Source organism: Pollicipes pollicipes, unplaced genomic scaffold (assembly GCF_011947565.3).
Source record: "Pollicipes pollicipes isolate AB1234 unplaced genomic scaffold, Ppol_2.1 Scaffold_4219;HRSCAF=4965_pilon_pilon_pilon, whole genome shotgun sequence".
NCBI classification, from domain to species: Eukaryota; Metazoa; Arthropoda; class Thecostraca; order Pollicipedomorpha; family Pollicipedidae; genus Pollicipes; species Pollicipes pollicipes.
Genome location: NW_023596448.1, coordinates 17,501,543 through 17,519,701, shown reverse-complemented (window position 1 = coordinate 17,519,701; position 18,159 = coordinate 17,501,543). Strand labels below are relative to the sequence as shown.

At 54.6% G+C, this 18,159-nt stretch overlaps 1 protein-coding gene across 1 annotated transcript; it reads right to left on the bottom strand.

Moving 5' to 3' along the window:
• Positions 1-1,080: 1,080 nt before the first annotated feature.
• On the bottom strand, positions 1,081-16,638 carry LOC119094939 (diacylglycerol lipase-beta). Its single transcript, XM_037217851.1, has 16 exons — positions 16,397-16,638; positions 13,312-13,427; positions 12,535-12,741; positions 11,826-11,935; positions 11,252-11,375; positions 10,736-10,830; positions 9,768-9,908; positions 9,104-9,251; positions 8,185-8,308; positions 7,519-7,659; positions 6,385-6,496; positions 5,485-5,577; positions 5,052-5,206; positions 4,586-4,726; positions 3,739-3,851; positions 1,081-3,300 (listed from the first exon to the last, which is right to left on the bottom strand). Exons 2-16 carry the CDS (start codon positions 13,404-13,406, stop codon positions 3,153-3,155), a joined length of 1,947 nt encoding a protein of 648 aa, XP_037073746.1. The 5' UTR covers positions 13,407-13,427; positions 16,397-16,638; the 3' UTR covers positions 1,081-3,152.
• Between the last annotated feature and the right edge of the window lie 1,521 nt (positions 16,639-18,159).

Here is an 18,159-nt window from a genome sequence, read left to right as displayed (position 1 = left end):
CATTTTGTCTCTCAAAAAGTCCAGGAATTCAGTGGACGAGCGCAATGAGAGGGTCCGGAGTACCGGCGGTAAAAACACCCTGTTCAAATACTTCCTAGGTGGTTGGTGCGGAATGGATCTATGCAATTACTGGCCGCAAGGTACAACCTCGTGCGTGTGCTTTGGAGTTCCCACAGAATAAGCCTGGGGGAATTCGTCTGTTACCTTTGAATGCTCATCACTGATACTGTGCCTGCCGGCCGCACTGATCAAGACGCTGGCATTCTGTTGTAGTTCGCCCGCAGGGTTGTGCCTGATTGGAAGGAGCCTGGTTCGGTCGTTCGGAATGTTCAGCCGGTCAATGCATTTTACCACCCCGTGCTCTCCGACCATCGCATCAACGACGGTGGCTTGGACGAGCGTGCCTATACTACCCCCTCGCGTTCTGAATGACATTGTAATTATGATTGGGGTTTAAGTAAGCATGTATGGACTTATCAGAACTGTGCAGTCGGCTCAGTCCATATTTTCTACATACACGCTCACACGCACACGCACACACGTGCTCACAAACATTCACATCCATATATATATATATATATACATACATGGTCATGTGTGTGTGTGTGTGTGTGTGTGTGTGCGTGCGCGTGCGTGCGTGCGTGCGTGCGTGCGTGCGTGGGTGGGTGGGTGGGTGGGTGGCTGTGCGTGTGCGCGCACTGTGGCAGATATGGCGAATCAGCGCATTCCGGTACATACAATAAAAACACTGTTTCGTACACGGATGAAAGCCATGCTTCTGAAATGCTCGACACTTACGCATTAATTCCACAAGCTACAATGCATTTATTTTGTAAGGAATTTGAAACGTGCAACTCGGGTCACTTGCTATCACCACATATCATTGGTCCTCATTACATTTTGTTTTTGTTTTTGCAGGGGGCAGGGGCTTCATTACTGAGAGCAAGTTGTAAAAGCACAGTGATCAAGTCGCTGAACCACAAATCAATAACAAATTCAGTTCTCCGCGATTGCGTGACTGGCTTCCAGCTTCAAAGAACCTGCCTTACCTAGATTGAGTAACTGTGGAGCCGAACTTACTTTCGATATGCTTTTAAACGCTTGGAAGATGTGTCCAATATATTCTAAAACGGATCGTGCTGGTCGGTACAGTTCCGTTGAGCCCAGACATGCTTACATTGTGAGTCAGAAAGCGATGGGGGTAGTATAGGCACGCGCATCCAAGCCACCGTAGTTGATGCCATGGTCGAAGAGCGCAGGGTGGTAAAAAGCTAGCGCAAGCACAGCCTTAACATAGGCACTGCTGGCTGAACATATCGCAAAGCACAGCACGTGCAAAGTACCATCAGATGGGTCAAAACAAGAGCACGCGAAAGAAACGCCAGCGAGTCTCAGTGCAACGCTGGCCGCTATCGTGGGTTCACGAATCAACAATTTACCGGATGCCTTTCAGTGCCTCTCCACTACACGAGCACACGATTAGCTGGCCACTTGTCCGCACCGGGCGCCGGCGTCGCGAGCAGGTGACGTCCATTACCGCCGCTCATCCGGCGACGCCACAGCTGTGCGGGGGGCGTCCGTCACGTGCCGGCAGCGACGGGGGAGCGCTCGGCTTTGGCATACCGGTCGGCACCCCGGATCACTGTGGGCCGGCCCCTGATTTCCGTCTTTGGTGCCGAAGGAACACGCCCGTGCCATGAGCCGCGGGCTAACACGTCTTGCATTGAAACGCAACTGGTACAGCAGGCAGAGAGGCCACGCGTAGCAAGGATAGGCAACACCGGCGACGTGCGCTGGTGCCACTCCGAAGGGCCAGGGTCGGCGGCCGGGCGACGGGCGTAGACGGCTCGGACGCCCGGACGACACGGCCGCCGCACGCAGCGATGCGGGGGTCACCAGCCGCCTCGCTAGATCGGCTAGTGCGCGCAAGATATTGTGACGCCGAGGTTTAGCCGAATGCAGACGCAGGCTGTCAGGGAGGGACGCAGCCCGGTACGTTAACCTAGCACCATTGCTAATGTGGCAATGACAGTTTGGACAGCCTCCCCGCCCACAAGCGGGGCAATCCACAGCGCTCCGTTTGTACACACAGGCACAGCACGCGTTACATGACTTCCTCATGCGAGATAACTTGTGATAAAGTTATGCCGTCGTCACACCTCAACACAGGTTACCCTGTGACAAACTGCGCCGTACTTTGGTATCACTGGCATCACACTCGCCGCCGCTCGCCGAGCGAGGCCGTGGCCTCCACTGGCGCCGGTCAGGATGCTCTCGCAATGCCCGTCCTCGAAAAAAGTTGACTCAAACATGCATAACCACCTAGACAGCAGCGGTTGGGATGCGATGGCAAACACTGACACACAAGCCTATGGCACTTCTTGGCGAATACCGCATCCACGCGAGCAGGCAGTGCTGGACGGACCACGGTACGCTTCTTAAGTAACGCGAACCACCAGCGCGTTCAGTTAAACATACATTGTCGGATATAGTTATCATCTCCATATGCACAGATCACACCCCTTACAAGCCCTTGGTCTGAGTTAACATAAATAGGCTGGTAAAGCTTCCTACACAGCCGCCGCATCCAAACATCGCTTTCTTTGTGATGCGCTATAAGCATCAGCGTCTCCCAAGACAACCGCTAAATGGCAGTCGTACGCCGCGCCACGCCGACGATAGATGCCAGCACTGCCCTTCCCCCGTCGACCGTTCCGTTCATGCCCGCAATGCTTTCCTTGTCCGACCCATAGTGAATGCCAGGAATGTGCCTCGCTGACTGGCCACAAAATCAGCGCAGCGCTGATATTTACCCAACATGCGGCATATTCATTCATTGTCCAGCATATTCCAGCCGCGTTCAGCGCGCAGACCGGCGGGCTGCGCTCCAAGCCGCCGTTAGATGTCGGCACTGAACCTTTTTCCCGGCCGACGGCCGGCGTCCACACTGCGCCTAATATCCGGCAAACGATAAATATCGGCACTGCGCATTACATCCGGCAAACGATAAATATCAGCACTGCGCCTCTTCCTCAGCACGAAGCTAAAAGTCCGCACTGCACCCACTCAGTACTTGGCGCCGGACAGTGTAAGTCTGCACTGCGGTAGATGTCAGCACTGCACATCTTTTCGGTCGACGACAAATGTCAGCACTAGGCCTCCTCTCTCACCGACGCCAGCCTCTTGAGCGTGTTGTGTACCAGGTCCGGCAGGTGGTCCGTGAACATGGTGCCTGTCACGAGGATCGTATCGAAGTGGCTGGGGCTGCGCCAGCGCGTCCGCGCGCCCGTGCTGCCATCCCTGGAGACGTACGAAACCTACAGTTAGTCAGCCCGTGGATAAATAATGGCACGTGGTCGACAATGACATGTCTACTTTTGCACCGCTCGTATCTATCCAGACCACACATCGCTCGAAAAAGCCTAAGGGAACATTTTATTATTTTATATTATGATTTACCTACACCTATTTCTTTCACCAATCTTGTTTCGCGTTATCATAACGAATTATTTGATGGTCCCCAAGGATGGATAAATCGGCCAATAATTATCAGCAATGAATTACTTGCGCAAGCGTGGACACAGGGTAGCCAGATGACGACGTCATTCATAGCCAGGATGACCAAGTTTCACTGTAGGTCAGTTCAATATCTCACCCACATCGCATCAAACGGCAAAAGGACAACTCAAATTCTTTACTCACTCATATGAGGGCCTTGTGCTTAAGTGCTTGACCTACCTAACACTGTCCACGGCGTCCACGTGGAGCACGTGGCCAGGCAGGAACAGTGGCACGTGCTCAGCACGGGCATCCGCCAGCATGGCCCGCTCCGCCACCTCCGCCAGCGACTCCTGTCGGTTAAAAATATCGTTGATAGTTGCATTGTCAACAAAAGATGGCAGCAACAGCCACTCGGCACCGATTGACCATTCCGATTCGGGGGCGCTGCGACTGCCGCCACAGCAGCGACAGCGAGGTCCAACAGCAGCCACGTCGCTGCTCACGGGAAAACGATGACGTCATGGGGAGTGAGGCTCGCGCGCCTGATTTACCCCAACGAATACCCGCAGTCAAGCAGCACGTCCCCAGCATCGGACTTACAGCGCGATCGGCCACTGCAATGTCGAGCGAACTGAAACAGACCTTTATACGGACATAGATGAACTCAGAACTTTCTGAGGCGTACAGATCAAAAGGTCAGCGACGGCGACACTCACATGGGGGCTCGGGTTTGAAACCTGGTTGCACCATGACCCCTGAGCCCTGCACTGCAGTATGGCCAATGCAGTCGCTAGAGCTCTACTAAGCGTGTGTGATGACGAGGATGGCGTCCCGTTAAAAATAACGATTTTTTGGGATCTAATTGGGGTCGGTTGGTCGGTCATTAGTTGGTCATCCAGCGCCACCTGGATTGGCCATCTAGCATCGGTTCATCCACGTGCCTAGTAACGCAAACACGGAGGTCAGAACATCAGATACCGGCGAACGTGCCGCAAGACGCCACACCAACGGAGCACCACTACAGGAACCACACATACCGCCCCGCGCCCTGGCCGCTTCTACCACCTCCTGTGGCTGCACTCACGTAGTTGCTGCGCTCTACCGAGTAGACGAGCGGCCTCTGGTGGTCAGACTCGTACTCCTCGCCCTCGCCGTCCTCTGGGCTGACCAGGTTGTGCGCCGTCCCGCACGCGCAGTTGCAGCACGCCTTGTACAGTATAGTGTGCTGAAACGATGTCAGAGGGCGTACGGCCGCGGGCGGTGATGTCAGAGAGCGTACAGCCGCGGGCGGTGGTGGCACCACAGCGTGATGGAGCGGAAATAAAGAGACCACTCGGCACCAAAACATGGATAACAGGACGCTCTGTGCAAAAAACAATCAGCATTTGAGCTAAGCATATCATAATATTTGTGGTCCATACAGCTAAACGAATTTTATAAATGTATAATACATTGTCGTCCTATACCTCAATGCAAACGTGACAGCATGACAGCATCAACAAGACTTTAAACAACACTGTCCACGAGTCAGTCATGAAGCCGCCGTTTACCTTGCTGAGCGGACATTCGTTGAGAACCTCCTCCAGCTCCTTCTTCAGCTTCTCCATAGTAGCCACGGAGAGCCGGGGCACCAGGTCGTCCCCGCACACCACCGACATGACGTATGCCTGCATCTCCTCGCTGACCTGTCGGCTGACCAGGCCACCTGTCCGCCGGGCAGCGGCGTCAGAGGTCATGGCCACCATGAGCGGGCGGCTTTGGACCCTTCCACTACGCACCAGCCGCTCTCCACCTGAGCTATGATATTCATTCCTACATCACTGACACGGCGGGAGCGACTCATACGCCCGAGGCACAACTGACTGCGTATAACCAAAACAGAATGGCCGCGCGTACGAGCCAATCAAAACCACGTTTCAGAATAGCCAATCGTGGCCATCGAGCCCCGCTGACGTCAGCCCGCCGGTGGCGCCAGAAGCTCACCTGGCGGCGACAAGGCGAAACACATGATGCGGGGGTAGACCGGACGCAGAAGGCGAGCCAGCAGAGCTGCCGCACCCGCCCCCAGGCTGTGACCTGCCGCGACCACACATAGCAGCGTTAGTGACGTCATACGGTGACGTCAGCAGAGCTGGCGCTGAAAGATACCGCTGGCAGGCGCAGCTGTAACCATCGACTATAACCGACACAAATGACAACAAATGGCAAAAGCTGCAACGAACTCAGAAGTAGCGATAATTAGCACCTAAATAAAAACGCACATAGGCGCAAAAGCAACAGCCATAATAAACTCAGAGTGCATTGCAACTCTGTGAAGCTGGAATCGGGTGGCAGTGAAACGTTTTAAGATGGATATGTTGCTTCTTGTGTCCCTTCGGTCAACTGCCCGCCACTTCATTATGAAATCAGCTACGTATGCTGGGGCACATCGACGGACGGAAAAAAACAAACAAGAAAAAAATAAAGTGGCAGGGGAAGCTCAAACAAACATAGCAGTACGCTCAAGCGCAGGGCCTCCCATCACCATGGTGCAACTTGGGCTGCAGCCTACCAAAATATACACCATCAACGAGTTGTGGACTGCTTGGCCCCAGACGCAGGACTGATCAGACATCACACAATCGAGTCCACTGTTCGCAGTGATCCCGAAGGAATGTGCCTCTGACGCGCCGCCGTCACCACAGTCTTCACAGGAGTTTTCACAGAGGCCCGAGATTCAGCAGCGTCCGCTGCTGGCAACGATATGACATCGGGCAAGGGGAAGCAAGTCAGCGGTACAGACGTCCCTGCCGGCGCACGCGAATGTGAGCCACAGCAGCAGCGGCCGCCGCAGTGTGGTTGCGGCGCAGCGCGCCAACTGCGGAGCGGTACCCCGACACGTACCGGTGACGACGACGTTATACTCGGGGTAGAGGGTGGTGGCCCGGTCCAGTGCCTCCGTCTCCTTCAGCTTGTTCAGGACGTAGCGCGCCGCCTGCAGCATGCCCTTGTGCGCCTGCAGACGAGTTCGTTGGTTGTTAGACCTCCTACAAGGACAGGGACAAAGACAGGGACGAGGGTTTCCACGCTCGTTCTGCCCGGCATTGCAGAGATCTGGAAGAGAACGAGTCCGCCTCCTAACAATCGGCACAAAGGGAGGCAGCGCGTGTGGCGTGGGATGCGAATGAAGCGCCGACGGGCCGTAAGCCAGGGGTGTGATCGGTCCAGCGACCGTTGGCCATTTGGTGATCGCTCTGCACACAAGAACGGCGTGCCTGCCATCGAGGCGATATTCAGCCAATCGGACGTGGCTTAGATTGGTACAGTATCGGGGCCGCGAGCTGCCACTGCTGCCCTGGTCTAAGCACAGGAAATAAAGCAACAAGGTAACTACAGCAGCCTCATGCATTCGATGCAGAACAGCCTTCGCGCCACGCCGCCTAATAACACAAGCCTGCGTGTGCCAGTCAGTAACCGTGCCAAGTCCCACCACGCCCCACACCAATGCACGACTATGAACCCATGCAGCTCCGCCTTGAACACTTTCCCCGAGCTCCCTACGTATAACGTAGGAACAAATGACGCCAGCCCATCGCAGAGTAGTCCAGTACCGACCCAAACTGGCTCAGCACTGTACGCATCCTGCCAGCTATCCCAGCACATCCCCCCCACAAGCTCTGGCGAGTCCCAGTGGCGCCAGCATGCCTCTTCACCATGAGTTCACCTCGCGCCCGGTCACCGGCCGCCGGCCGCGGGGTACGCTGCCGGAACAGGCGCACGTGTCCCTGAGCCAGGCGACAGACGCAGATGCCAAGATCAGGCGCGCCGGGCGCGAGCAAAAAAACAGTACAAAACGACAGCTACAGAAAGTGTTAAGATGATCTCACAAAACGGAGAGCCACAGAAAACGGGAAAGGACCGCTCAGCTAAAATCAAGCACGATCTCAACGGAGCATTTCGACAGCGCCCCCCCCCCCCCCCCCTCCCGCTCTCGCCCTGCGGCCAGGGAGACGAAGTGGGCCAGCGGTAGCCTCTCACCCTGTCATCGGGCTTGTCCGGCCCGTCGATGAGGGCCGAGTCCAGGCACAGGTCGGTGAGCGCGTCCGTGACAGAGAGTGTACCGCGGATGGCGATCACGATACTCTGCTCGGCGTGGTCCACGGCCACCAAGAACGCCACCTGCAGATGTCAGAGAGCGTACTGTGCCCATGCGGCGAAGGTTGTCCGGCGACGCGGCACACCGGGGTATCAGTACAGTGTACAGTGGCTGACAGTCATGGCACTGGTCAATAATGCCCGGGAATATCGCATGTCAGTCAAAAGTACGCCAGTCGCTAGATGATTATACAAGACATGTTTGGATTCTAGCACCGTGCCACACATGATGGTGATTTGACAGGAAACACGTGCTATCGTTTCTGTGCACAAAACATTCCGAGTAAAATGCGGAGAATCAGATCCTGAAGCATGATTTCAACAGCTGACAGGACATTCCCCAACACCTCGTGTCTGGAACAAAGCGCAAGATCTCCACCGCCGCACAGTGACATTGGCCCTTTTCTGTCAAGCCCGCCGACGGTCTGCCGACGGCTCCCGCCAGCGGCGTGCGGCTGACACACGCAGTGTCACGCCGTGTCTCACCGATAGCCGCCTGGGGCATCGTCTGGACACGGCTTGACCGGGTCTCTCCACGTCCACACGCACCTGGTAGAGTTTGTTGATGAAGGAGACGTACATGAAGTCGCCCTCGTCCAGGTCAGTGCACTCGCGCAGTGCGGCCGTGTTACACAGACAGCAGTTGTCTCCCACGGCCAGCACTGACTTGCCCCTGCCACGGCCGCCGGCGACAGTCGTTAGTTATTCGCATCACATGACATTCTGTACGGGCCAGGCCAAGTCGCCCAATGCTAACGTGGTCAATCCCTGCACTAGTATAAGCTGTGGCAATGCTGATGGGCTGAGGCAAAAAAGAGGATACAAACCTGCATTCGAGGAAGCAAAAACGAAATCGAAAATGTTATCGCGTCTCCTACCTATTTACAGAGAGACATATGTTCTTTCACCAATCGTGCGACACTTGACTATGAAATTATGGATGCCGGACCACTCCCAGAGCCGCCTGACTTCTCTTGGGGCATTTACGCTTCTTCAGGACAGTCCGCTCCTTTCTAGACCCGTCTGATCTCTCTATTGATTATGTAACCTGTTAGTACAGACGAAAAAACGTAGACATAGAGACAACTCTACTACGTTGTCGTTGCCTCTTCGAACGAGACTACTTGTAGATGAGACGAGACACACAGCAACAAGAAAGTCCCGTCTCTGCATTCTCCGTGCCAGGAACGTCCAAGCCCTCCTGGGAACATCTGACCTGCGCTGGGACTACCTGACCTGTCCTGGGACCGCCTGGTCTGTCCTGGGACTGTGTGACCTATGCTGGGAACGCCCGACCTATCCTGGGACCACTTGACCTATCCTGGGATTCTGTGGCATGTCCTGAAACCCCCTGACCTATCCTGGGACCGCATGCCCTATTCTGGGACCGCCTGACCTGTCCTGGGAGAGCCTGGCCCGTCCTGGGACCACCTGACCTGGCCTGCCGCCCTCTGTGACCCGTGCTGACCTGTAGTGGGCGCAGCAGGTGACGCGGCGCCAGAGTGCGGCCAGCGCTGACGACATCCGGCCGTGCACAAACCAGGGCCAGCCGTACACGCCGAGCGCGAACTGCATGTAGCGGGCCGCCTTCTGCGGCGTCATCCAGTCGGGCCGCGCTGCCGCGGTCGCCGCCGGAGGTCAGGGGGCCGGTGTCGCGGCGTGGGACCGCACGCAGCACGCGCCGCGGGAACGCAGATCGCAGGAGCGTGCGGTGCGAAGCGTACAGCTGCACATAAAATAGCGTGCTACGCAGCGACGGGTACAGCGAGACAGACACCTTGGCGCAGATGGCGCTTGATCAAAATCGCTGGGGATCTCCCTGAGGTGCATGGTCAATTGTATCTGCGCAACGCCCAGATAGATCGCAGATCGCATGTCAAATTTCGATGGCATTGGGAAACCATAGACCATCACGCCAATGATAACATTCCACCCATGTGCAGTCGAGCGGGTTCATTCACGGGAAACCATCTACTGCCACGCAAAAAGCGTAATGTTAATACAGAAACACTGTGACGCGCGATGATGACGGCCCCTGATGGGAAGCATGAGTCGAATGTCCCGTGCCGCGTCGTGCACTGGTACCCTACCCCGTGTCATACCGTGCACTGTCACCCCAACCCGTGTCGTACCGTGCACTGTGGCCCAGGCGTGATGCTGAGGCGTCGGCGGCGGGTCCGGGTGGGCGGCGTGCCGCTGCCGCAGCAGGATCAGGCCGGCCACCACGTCCGACGCCACCAGGTCCAGCTCGCCCAGCACCGTGGCGATGTGGCCTGATGACCCGCGGCCAAAGGGAGCGCCAGGTCAGCAAAGCGAGGTCCGGTGGGGCCGGGGAACGTCAAGTTGGGTTGGCTGAGAAGGGGTCAGGTCGGTGACAGCAGGTCAGAGAGGGTCGGGAGACGTCAGGTCAGACCGAGACAGCACAGATCAGGCCAGAGATGGCAAGTCGGCGAGGTTCGGGAGACGTCAGGTCAGACCGAGACAGCACAAATCAGGCGAGAGGCGGCAGGTCAGGGAGGGTCGGGAGACGTCAGGTCAGTCCAGGACAGAAGACATCAGGCTACGAGGAGCAGGTGAGGTTACACAACGTCAGATCAGGCAATATCAAATGCATCAGGTCAGGTTGAACCATGCCTGGTAGGGTCGGGAGATGACGTCAAGCAAGTACATTGGGTCATATCCACCGAGGTACCCTGCATTTGGTCGGGGCAACGTGAAATCATGTCACTATTCCAGAATGCACAGAATGGGCACCATTTTTTCACTCGGTACAGCGAACAGCATAATTATGCATCAGTGCAAATGACCTTGCATATAGACAGCAAAATGCAAACATAACAGTAAAACGATACCAATGATGATGCAAACCGGGCATTACAGCAAATCATTAAACCGATTTAAGTGTGGAGGTTAATACATTAGTTAAAGAGAATTAAAGCTGCACGAAATCGGCCGCCGCCACTGAGGTGCCACCTGACTGACCAAACCTCACAGAGCTGACACCTCTTCCCAACAGAGCAGTGCAAGCCTGAGGCGCGGCCAGCCGCCGCAGCTCCCCAGGGGAGGGGGGGAGTGGGGTGGGGGGGGGGGCGCCACTTACCAGCCACGTCCTGCAGCGCCTCGGCGGTGTCATCGGTGTGCATACAGCAGCAGAGGAGGCGGCACCGGGCGTGCCAGAGGCTCCTCCTCATGATACTGCCGACCCAACGGTCATAAAACGGCCTCAGTTCTCCACACGGACGCTCACGGAATCACTTGGGACCCTCCTTCGGTAGCAATCCGATCACCGAATCACTTGGGACCCTCCTTCGGTAGCAATCCGATAGCCTCGTATGCGCGTGTACGCATTGGCTGTAAATACCCTGTCGCACTGACGGCAACATTAGCCCACTGCAGCCGGCGTACCCCGACACAACACTGAATAGCCGGGAGCGTATGAGCTGAAAAAGAGCCTGACGCAAAACCAGCACGACCGCGCGACATATTGGGTCTATTTCTCTAAGTTATCTGAGCGCCCTAGCACACTCGGACCCGCATCAAACTTCACCCAAAGCCGAAACACTCCCGGGCTGCTCCGGAGGTCGGGGTGGGTTGGGGTGGGGCAGGGGTGGCGAACCTCTTCCTGCGCCGGGCGCTGCTGTAGCCGCCGCCGTGCAGGCTGACGGAGCCCAGCGGGTCGAACACCACTGCAACTCCCACCAGGATGGCCAGACAGCGCAGCCAGTTGCACACCACGAGCGCTGCCGGCGGGGTGGTCGGCGTCAGGGCAGCGCCCCCGGCACGACGCGCACGCATCACGCGCCAGCTTCGACAGAACGGGCGAGTCCGGGAATGGCGGCGTGACATCGGCGGTTCTTCACATTTCTGACACGCAGTCTCTGGTCTGAAGATGGTGACGACATTAGCACGCGTGTCACACCTCTCCGACACGTAGTTTCTAAACTATGTGAAGATGGTGACGACATTAAGTGTTTGTTTACAAATGTATTGTTACTTGATCATTTGTTTTATCCCAAGACGCGGGTCATTACACTCTCTGAGCCGCACCAATCTAATGCAATATTTCTAACCCGACCGGCGCCCACAAATCGTACCCCACCAGTGCTAGGCAGAGCCCGCCCGCCGACCCCGCCGGCCCGCCGGGCATGCCGGCTGACCGTGACTCGGCTCCTGCCGACGAATACACTGACCTATGATAACCTGAACGGTGGGCGCCGTCACGTCACACCGGCTGATGTCCTGCGAGAGCCAGACGGAGCCGGCCACGTCCCAGCCGGTGGAGAAGAGGAACAGTACGAGCCTGCCGACAGACGCGGCGACGGGCCGACGGTGCTCAGGCCGGGCTCGAGCGGGGCGTCACGACACAGGTCACATAGGAGACGAGTGACACGACGACTCAGTGCTGGCTTCCACTAGATAAGAGAACTGGTCCGCACAACTGCGGGTGTGACATCTGGTGACGGCGGAGGGCTTACTACTGAACAATGCTGTCCAGTTTGCAAGCCCCCAGTCTACAGTGAAGTGAGTCAGCAGCTGCAAATCCCACACCTGAAGCCAGCCAAGGGGAAATGCTCGCCCAATCCGACACGCTAGTAGTGAATACTTTTCCAAGCAGTTTCCCACGCGTCGAGCTGACCGACAGTGGTCACCCTGACCTTAGGCACCCACACCCTACAGCTGCACCCCACAAGCCCGCGCCGATCGGTGGTGGACACCCTGACCTTAGGCACCCACACCCTACAGCTGCACCCCATAGGCCCGAGCTGACCGGCGGTGGACGCCCTGACATTCGGCACCCACACCCCACAGCTCCCACCAGCACAGCGGTGCGTCCAGCCAGCACAGCGATGCGTCCATCCAGCACAGCGTTGCGTCCAGCCAGCGCCACTCGACGCTCACCGGCAGTAGAGCAGCGGCACCACGGGCCGGCGCCGGCGCAGGTCCATGATGGCGCCGCGGCCGCTGCAGATGGCCAGCAGCGCCAGCAGCGGCAGCGACACCATCAGCTGCACGCCGCAGCCCAGCACGTACGTCTCGAGCGTGCGGTCCCGCTGACACGTGCCCGCTATGTCGTGCGTTATGTAGATGACGGCCACGGCCACCAGCCTGGAGGAGGGGGGGGGGGGGGGGGGGGCGACGGGGTCAGCGCTGGTCGTGCTGTGCGGTCGCGCTAACAGGCGTAGCTATGAAGGTACCCCCCCCCCCCCGTCGTGCTAAGAGGCAAACGCTACAGTGTTACAGCGGCAGCTTTGTGGCAAACCCAATGGCTCGCCTCCCGCAGCTGGTTTCATTGTTTGTCAGATATGGGCGCCGATCAGGGCTCTGGAACCGCGTTCAGAGTAACACGCAATGAAGGTCACAACACATTTCAATTGAAGGGCTTTATTATCTGTTAAATGGTTCACTTGTAATTCTGTACGAGCCTAGTCAACAAGTGTGCACGAAAATGATTGCAGTTGAGTCACGGTCACTGATTTTTGGGGAGCAGCCTTGGGAATGCATGAGTAGCTGGATGTGATTTATGGAAGCCATTGGCGTCCACGAAAAAAAATGGTCGGTGCCCGCACGCAGTTCAGCAATGACAACCATCACAGACCCACCCAGAACAATCCAAACGCATGCACGTACGCACGTACACACGCACGCACGAACGCGCGCGCGCGCACGCACACACACCATGAGCAGTTGATGATGAGTTCGAGGGCAGCCGGAAATACAAAATCATCCGAGGCGACGCTCCACAGTCGGCCGAGCGCCTTCAGTCCCGGCATGGTGTCGGCAGCGGCGGCCCACTGCGGCAGAAACGCGGCATCAATGGCGCCATCAGACCGGCGCTGCGGCGAATGGGACTCGCTGGGCCTTACCAAGGAGGTTCCCTGTGAGAGGGACCCAGAATGCACGTGCTGCATGGTGCATCTAGGTAAATGAGCACTTCACTGACCAGTGAGCACCGTCATAAACAAATCAGGTTGTAAACGAGCTTGGAACTGATCTGATCAGAGGTAGAAAAGGTCAACTGTCCGTCTGTTCGCGCCCCATGATGCGCGCGCGATGCACTTCAGAGCATTCAGCTTTAAACAGTGTACTCGTTACGTCTTACAAGCTGTTTGTACATCAGCCGGCGATTTAAGTGCACACCCCGGACACGAACAACGGGCTCCGACGGAACCCCTCATCATGCAGTCGAACCGTCGCGTCAGGGCAGTGTCCCGAAAGCGACAAGAATGTTTCCATGCTGACTTTGACTTGATGGAGCAGCAATCACTGAGGGTGGCACCCCTTTCCAGGCGTGGCACCAGCTGGAACTGACGCTTCATCGTTTGGGTCGAAGAACAGCTGCACCAGATCGCAAAATGGTCGACGAGAGCGGGGAGTGACCAAAGGGCGGAGGAATTGCAACCCCATCATCACTGGTCATAAGCGACACTTAAAACGCAGCCCTGGGGCATGTTGCTCCACTTTAACAAAACACAACCAGAAATTGGTGTCCAGGTCACATGTGGAAAAAAGCTTGGCTAAAACTTCTGCAAAGACAGCCTATGAGGCCCTGTAAACTGTGCTTCTCATAACATCTAATAATCTCCAAACCATCAACATATAATTTATCAACTGTCAATATAACATTTTTTTGTGTAAACCACAATGAGACTCTGTCAGAAGCCATGACAGACAATTAATGACAACCCTTTCCACAACCTTGCAAGGTGAAAAGAATGTGAGAGATGGGCCCAAAGTGAAATGAGCCTTTATTACTCTCCCACAGTTTAAAGGGTTACACCAAACAGCTTCTCACCAAGCAGCTGGAAAATCATGCTTTCAAAGGCTGCCAAAAAATGCTCAATAGTACTTCCAGCACAGGAATGGGAAAATGATGAGTCATGTTGGGCATCTTGCTGGGACCCTTCTACACACCTACCAAAACCTACCCAAAGGTGGCCTCAACATAACCATTGTGAATTATTTATTGTTGGGCAAGGCATGAAATGGCTGCATAGGCATCAAAACTAGTCACTTCACTGCAACAGACTCCCAAGCTTCAACAAGGATTCAAATGATGTCCAACCTCACAAGAAAGCTGTCTTTATGACAGTGACATATGATGAAAGAACAGCATCTTAGTTGTTGAGTGGCACATCACATAATCTTGTCAGCACATTGGTTGCAGAACACCATGAACACGTTACCACGGAGTGCTCATGTGAGGTTTATCACACCACAACCATTAATATATGAGACATGATGTGGGCATGCTTGCTGCTTAGCTGGAAATGGTGTTCAGAAGACAAACATGTAATTTGGTGGGTTCTGCTGCAATGCTGACTTAGCAAATAGATGTCATGCATTTTTTAGGACAAGGAATGTTAAGAGTTACCCATTATGATCATCACACACTCACAAAAGGGCATTGCCTTGCATGAGTTTGTAACCCCTGCAGGGACATTCTTATAATTAGGCCTCCAGCTATTCATACTGAAGATGAAAGGCTTAGTATACCTTGGACAAAGTTAGATTGGGTCATACTATATAGGGTTGAACTGAGGTTTAGTAAGACTATGAACAGGCTATATGATGCATTAGGCTATATTAGCTTACCTTGGCTCAGATCACAAACGTTTTGGTTGCATTCCACCCTCCAGATCAGTTTGCAACAAATAAATTCAACATTCACAAATCCATTCAAGATGCCTCTGTGGCATCAGTGTGCTGAACATCTTGCTCACAAGATCAAACTCAGGACATATCAAATTGCAATTAATTTTGAAATAATTCATCACAAATGTTCTAGAGCTTTACAATATCATCATTCCCTGAAAAACTGCCTCTCAATGCATTGGACTTGGTGGTGACTATGTGCAAAATCCTGATCATATGCATTTATGGGGTATATGCACATAGTTTTTCAGCCAAGCTGCTTCTATGCCCAACATGTTCTGCACAACATGAATTCTTTGCAGCTTGGTCTTCAAGTTGTATAGATGACCTAGTTATAGATGTTATAGTTATAGTTATATAGATGACCCATAAATGATCATATAGGTGTGACCTGCACTGAAGCCTGAAGATGTAGCAAATTATGGCTACTGGCACAAAGCATGGTGGCAATATGAGCAAGCAAGAGAGGTCTGGTAGGATAAATAATTTGCTTTTGATAGTCAATCAAAATCATGGCAACAAAAAGTAGCACAGCTGTGGCAAGGTTTATTACTGTATCTTAAATTCTGAATCATAGTCACAAATATAAAACTAGATATGACCACCCTATGTCTACAAAAAACATCATGTTGCATTGGACCTATTTGACATCAGTGAATGTCCCTTCAGGATGTGTGTACCAAACCCAATCTAAGTCAAATCAAGCTGAATTTTCAAAAAATTTTTGTCTTAAAAATGTCTTGTAAATATTTTTGAATAGCATTACCTCAAGAAAAATCAAAATCCTTGACACAATGGCTATCTAAACACTGAAATTTGTAGCAGGCCATATAACAAACTTGGGGCTCTTGGATTTCTGGTGTGCCTGTGCTGAAATCATTGACAGTATGTTGCCAATATGCTGCACATATTCAGAACAACATTTTTGTGCAGTCAAGCAGCTACACAGCATGCAAACTTGTCCATGAACAATGCACAGTTTTGCCATCATTAAGCAGATATCCTTGATCAGCATAATTCTCATCGCAGCAATTGAGGCATCCGTACATCCACTGTACTAAAAAGTCAGATCAGGTATTGTTTGCACTCGACTGCTAAGTGCACTCACCTATATCACAAATCCCTTCTCATAAAAGTAACTCCCCACGCGCACTTCGCGTGTCACGTCGCCGGACAACTCCTGTGCGATGCCTTACAGGCAATGCAAAAGAAATGGCCTTGATACCGTCCTGTACTTTTGGTATGTGTGTATCGTCTGCACTCTGCAAGTGACATCCTCCATCCACATACGCACTGCAGACTCAAACTACCGAATCGAGAAGTTGGGAAACTGGGAAAGAAACAGCTACGTGCTAATCGTAGCACTGGCGTACACAAATATGAATGGTAAGTGACAAAATAAGCCGGCGGCCAACGTAGGAGGCTACGATATTCATGGCTCGATGCTGTCACGATCCCGCATCGTGTTTCGATCGCGCTAAGGTATGCACCAAGAGTTTTCCAAAGGTGTAGTCCCGAGTGCTCGGAGGAGAGATGCACTTGCAGAGGCGCTGTTCAAAGATTCCTGATGTCGTTGGCCTGGGTGTTTAGCAAATCGACGCAGCGAACACAACCGTATCGTTCTGTGCTCGGCCCCGGACGGAGAACCTGGGGACGGAGACAGGCGGCCGGCTCTCGCAGGCCTTGCGCGTGACTCGAACAGTAGCGCAGGCAGGGGGCACAGGGGTCACGTGCCACCCAGCCCCTTAGGTTCCGAGGGGCTTTTCGGACCCCTTAGAACCCACGACTGAGGGCCCGAAAGGCCGACCGGAGATCGCATTCAGGGACCCTGACGAGCAGGGTCAGGCCCAATGCCAGCCAAAGGGCCCTGTGCGCTGATTAGGGGTTCCTTGAATCAATAAGAGCCTATATGTCGGTCAGACACCACCAGTAACGCGAAGTCGCCTCCGTGGCGACATAAGCATCAGGGTTCATTTCCCAGCCAAAAACAAACCCGAAGCCACTTATTTACATCGGTCGGTGCCCCAGCATCTGCCAGGGCCCCACAGCCATTAAAGGAGGCCCTGTGTTGGTAAGGGGCTCCAAGTCAGCCGGAGGTAGTGTTCAAAGAAGCCCGAAGAGCCTAGAGGGTCCACCGGGTCCGATGATCAAGGGCCCGATTGGAGGGCATAAGGACTCGAAGGACTGACTGTAGGTCACATAAACAGTCGCAATCCGTAGGGTCGTGACCTAAAATATCAGCGGTGGTCCTCATGCACCGTTTGAGGAGCCCCTAAGACAGTGCAGGTGCCCAGGTGAGCCAGAGACCATGAACACTGAACAGTCCGCTCCAAGCCTGTCTGAGCTCTTGAGACCAATTTCCCAAGCGGGAACTAGGCTGGGGCCCGAGATTTGCAATGTTTGGGGTCCCTGACACCATAAGGGGCACCGGCGTCGATCAGAGGCCACAGTGCCTAACAGAGTCCTGTGGCAGGCAAGTGGCCCCGAGTCGAGGCGGTATTTGAAGGGGGCCCGAAAAGAGGCCAAAGGATCCCTCGAGACGAAAGATCAAGAGTCCGATTGGAAGGCTGGAAGGTCCGAAGGGCTGGCTGTAGGTCCCATTAGTGGCCTTCACCCAAAAAACTGTATTCTCAAGTTTCAGCAGAAGGACCTCTGGCGCCGATAACGTCAGCAGGAGGACCTCTGGCGCCGATAACGTCAGCAGGAGGACCTCTGGCGCCGATAGCGTCAGCAGGAGGACCTCTGGCGCTGATAGCGACCCTTGAGACAGAGCGTTCCTCTATGTCGGCCAGGTATCACCGACAACGAACAGTCGGCTCCGTAATTATATGAGCTGGGTTCATTTCCCAAGCAGGGACGAGGCGGGGCCCG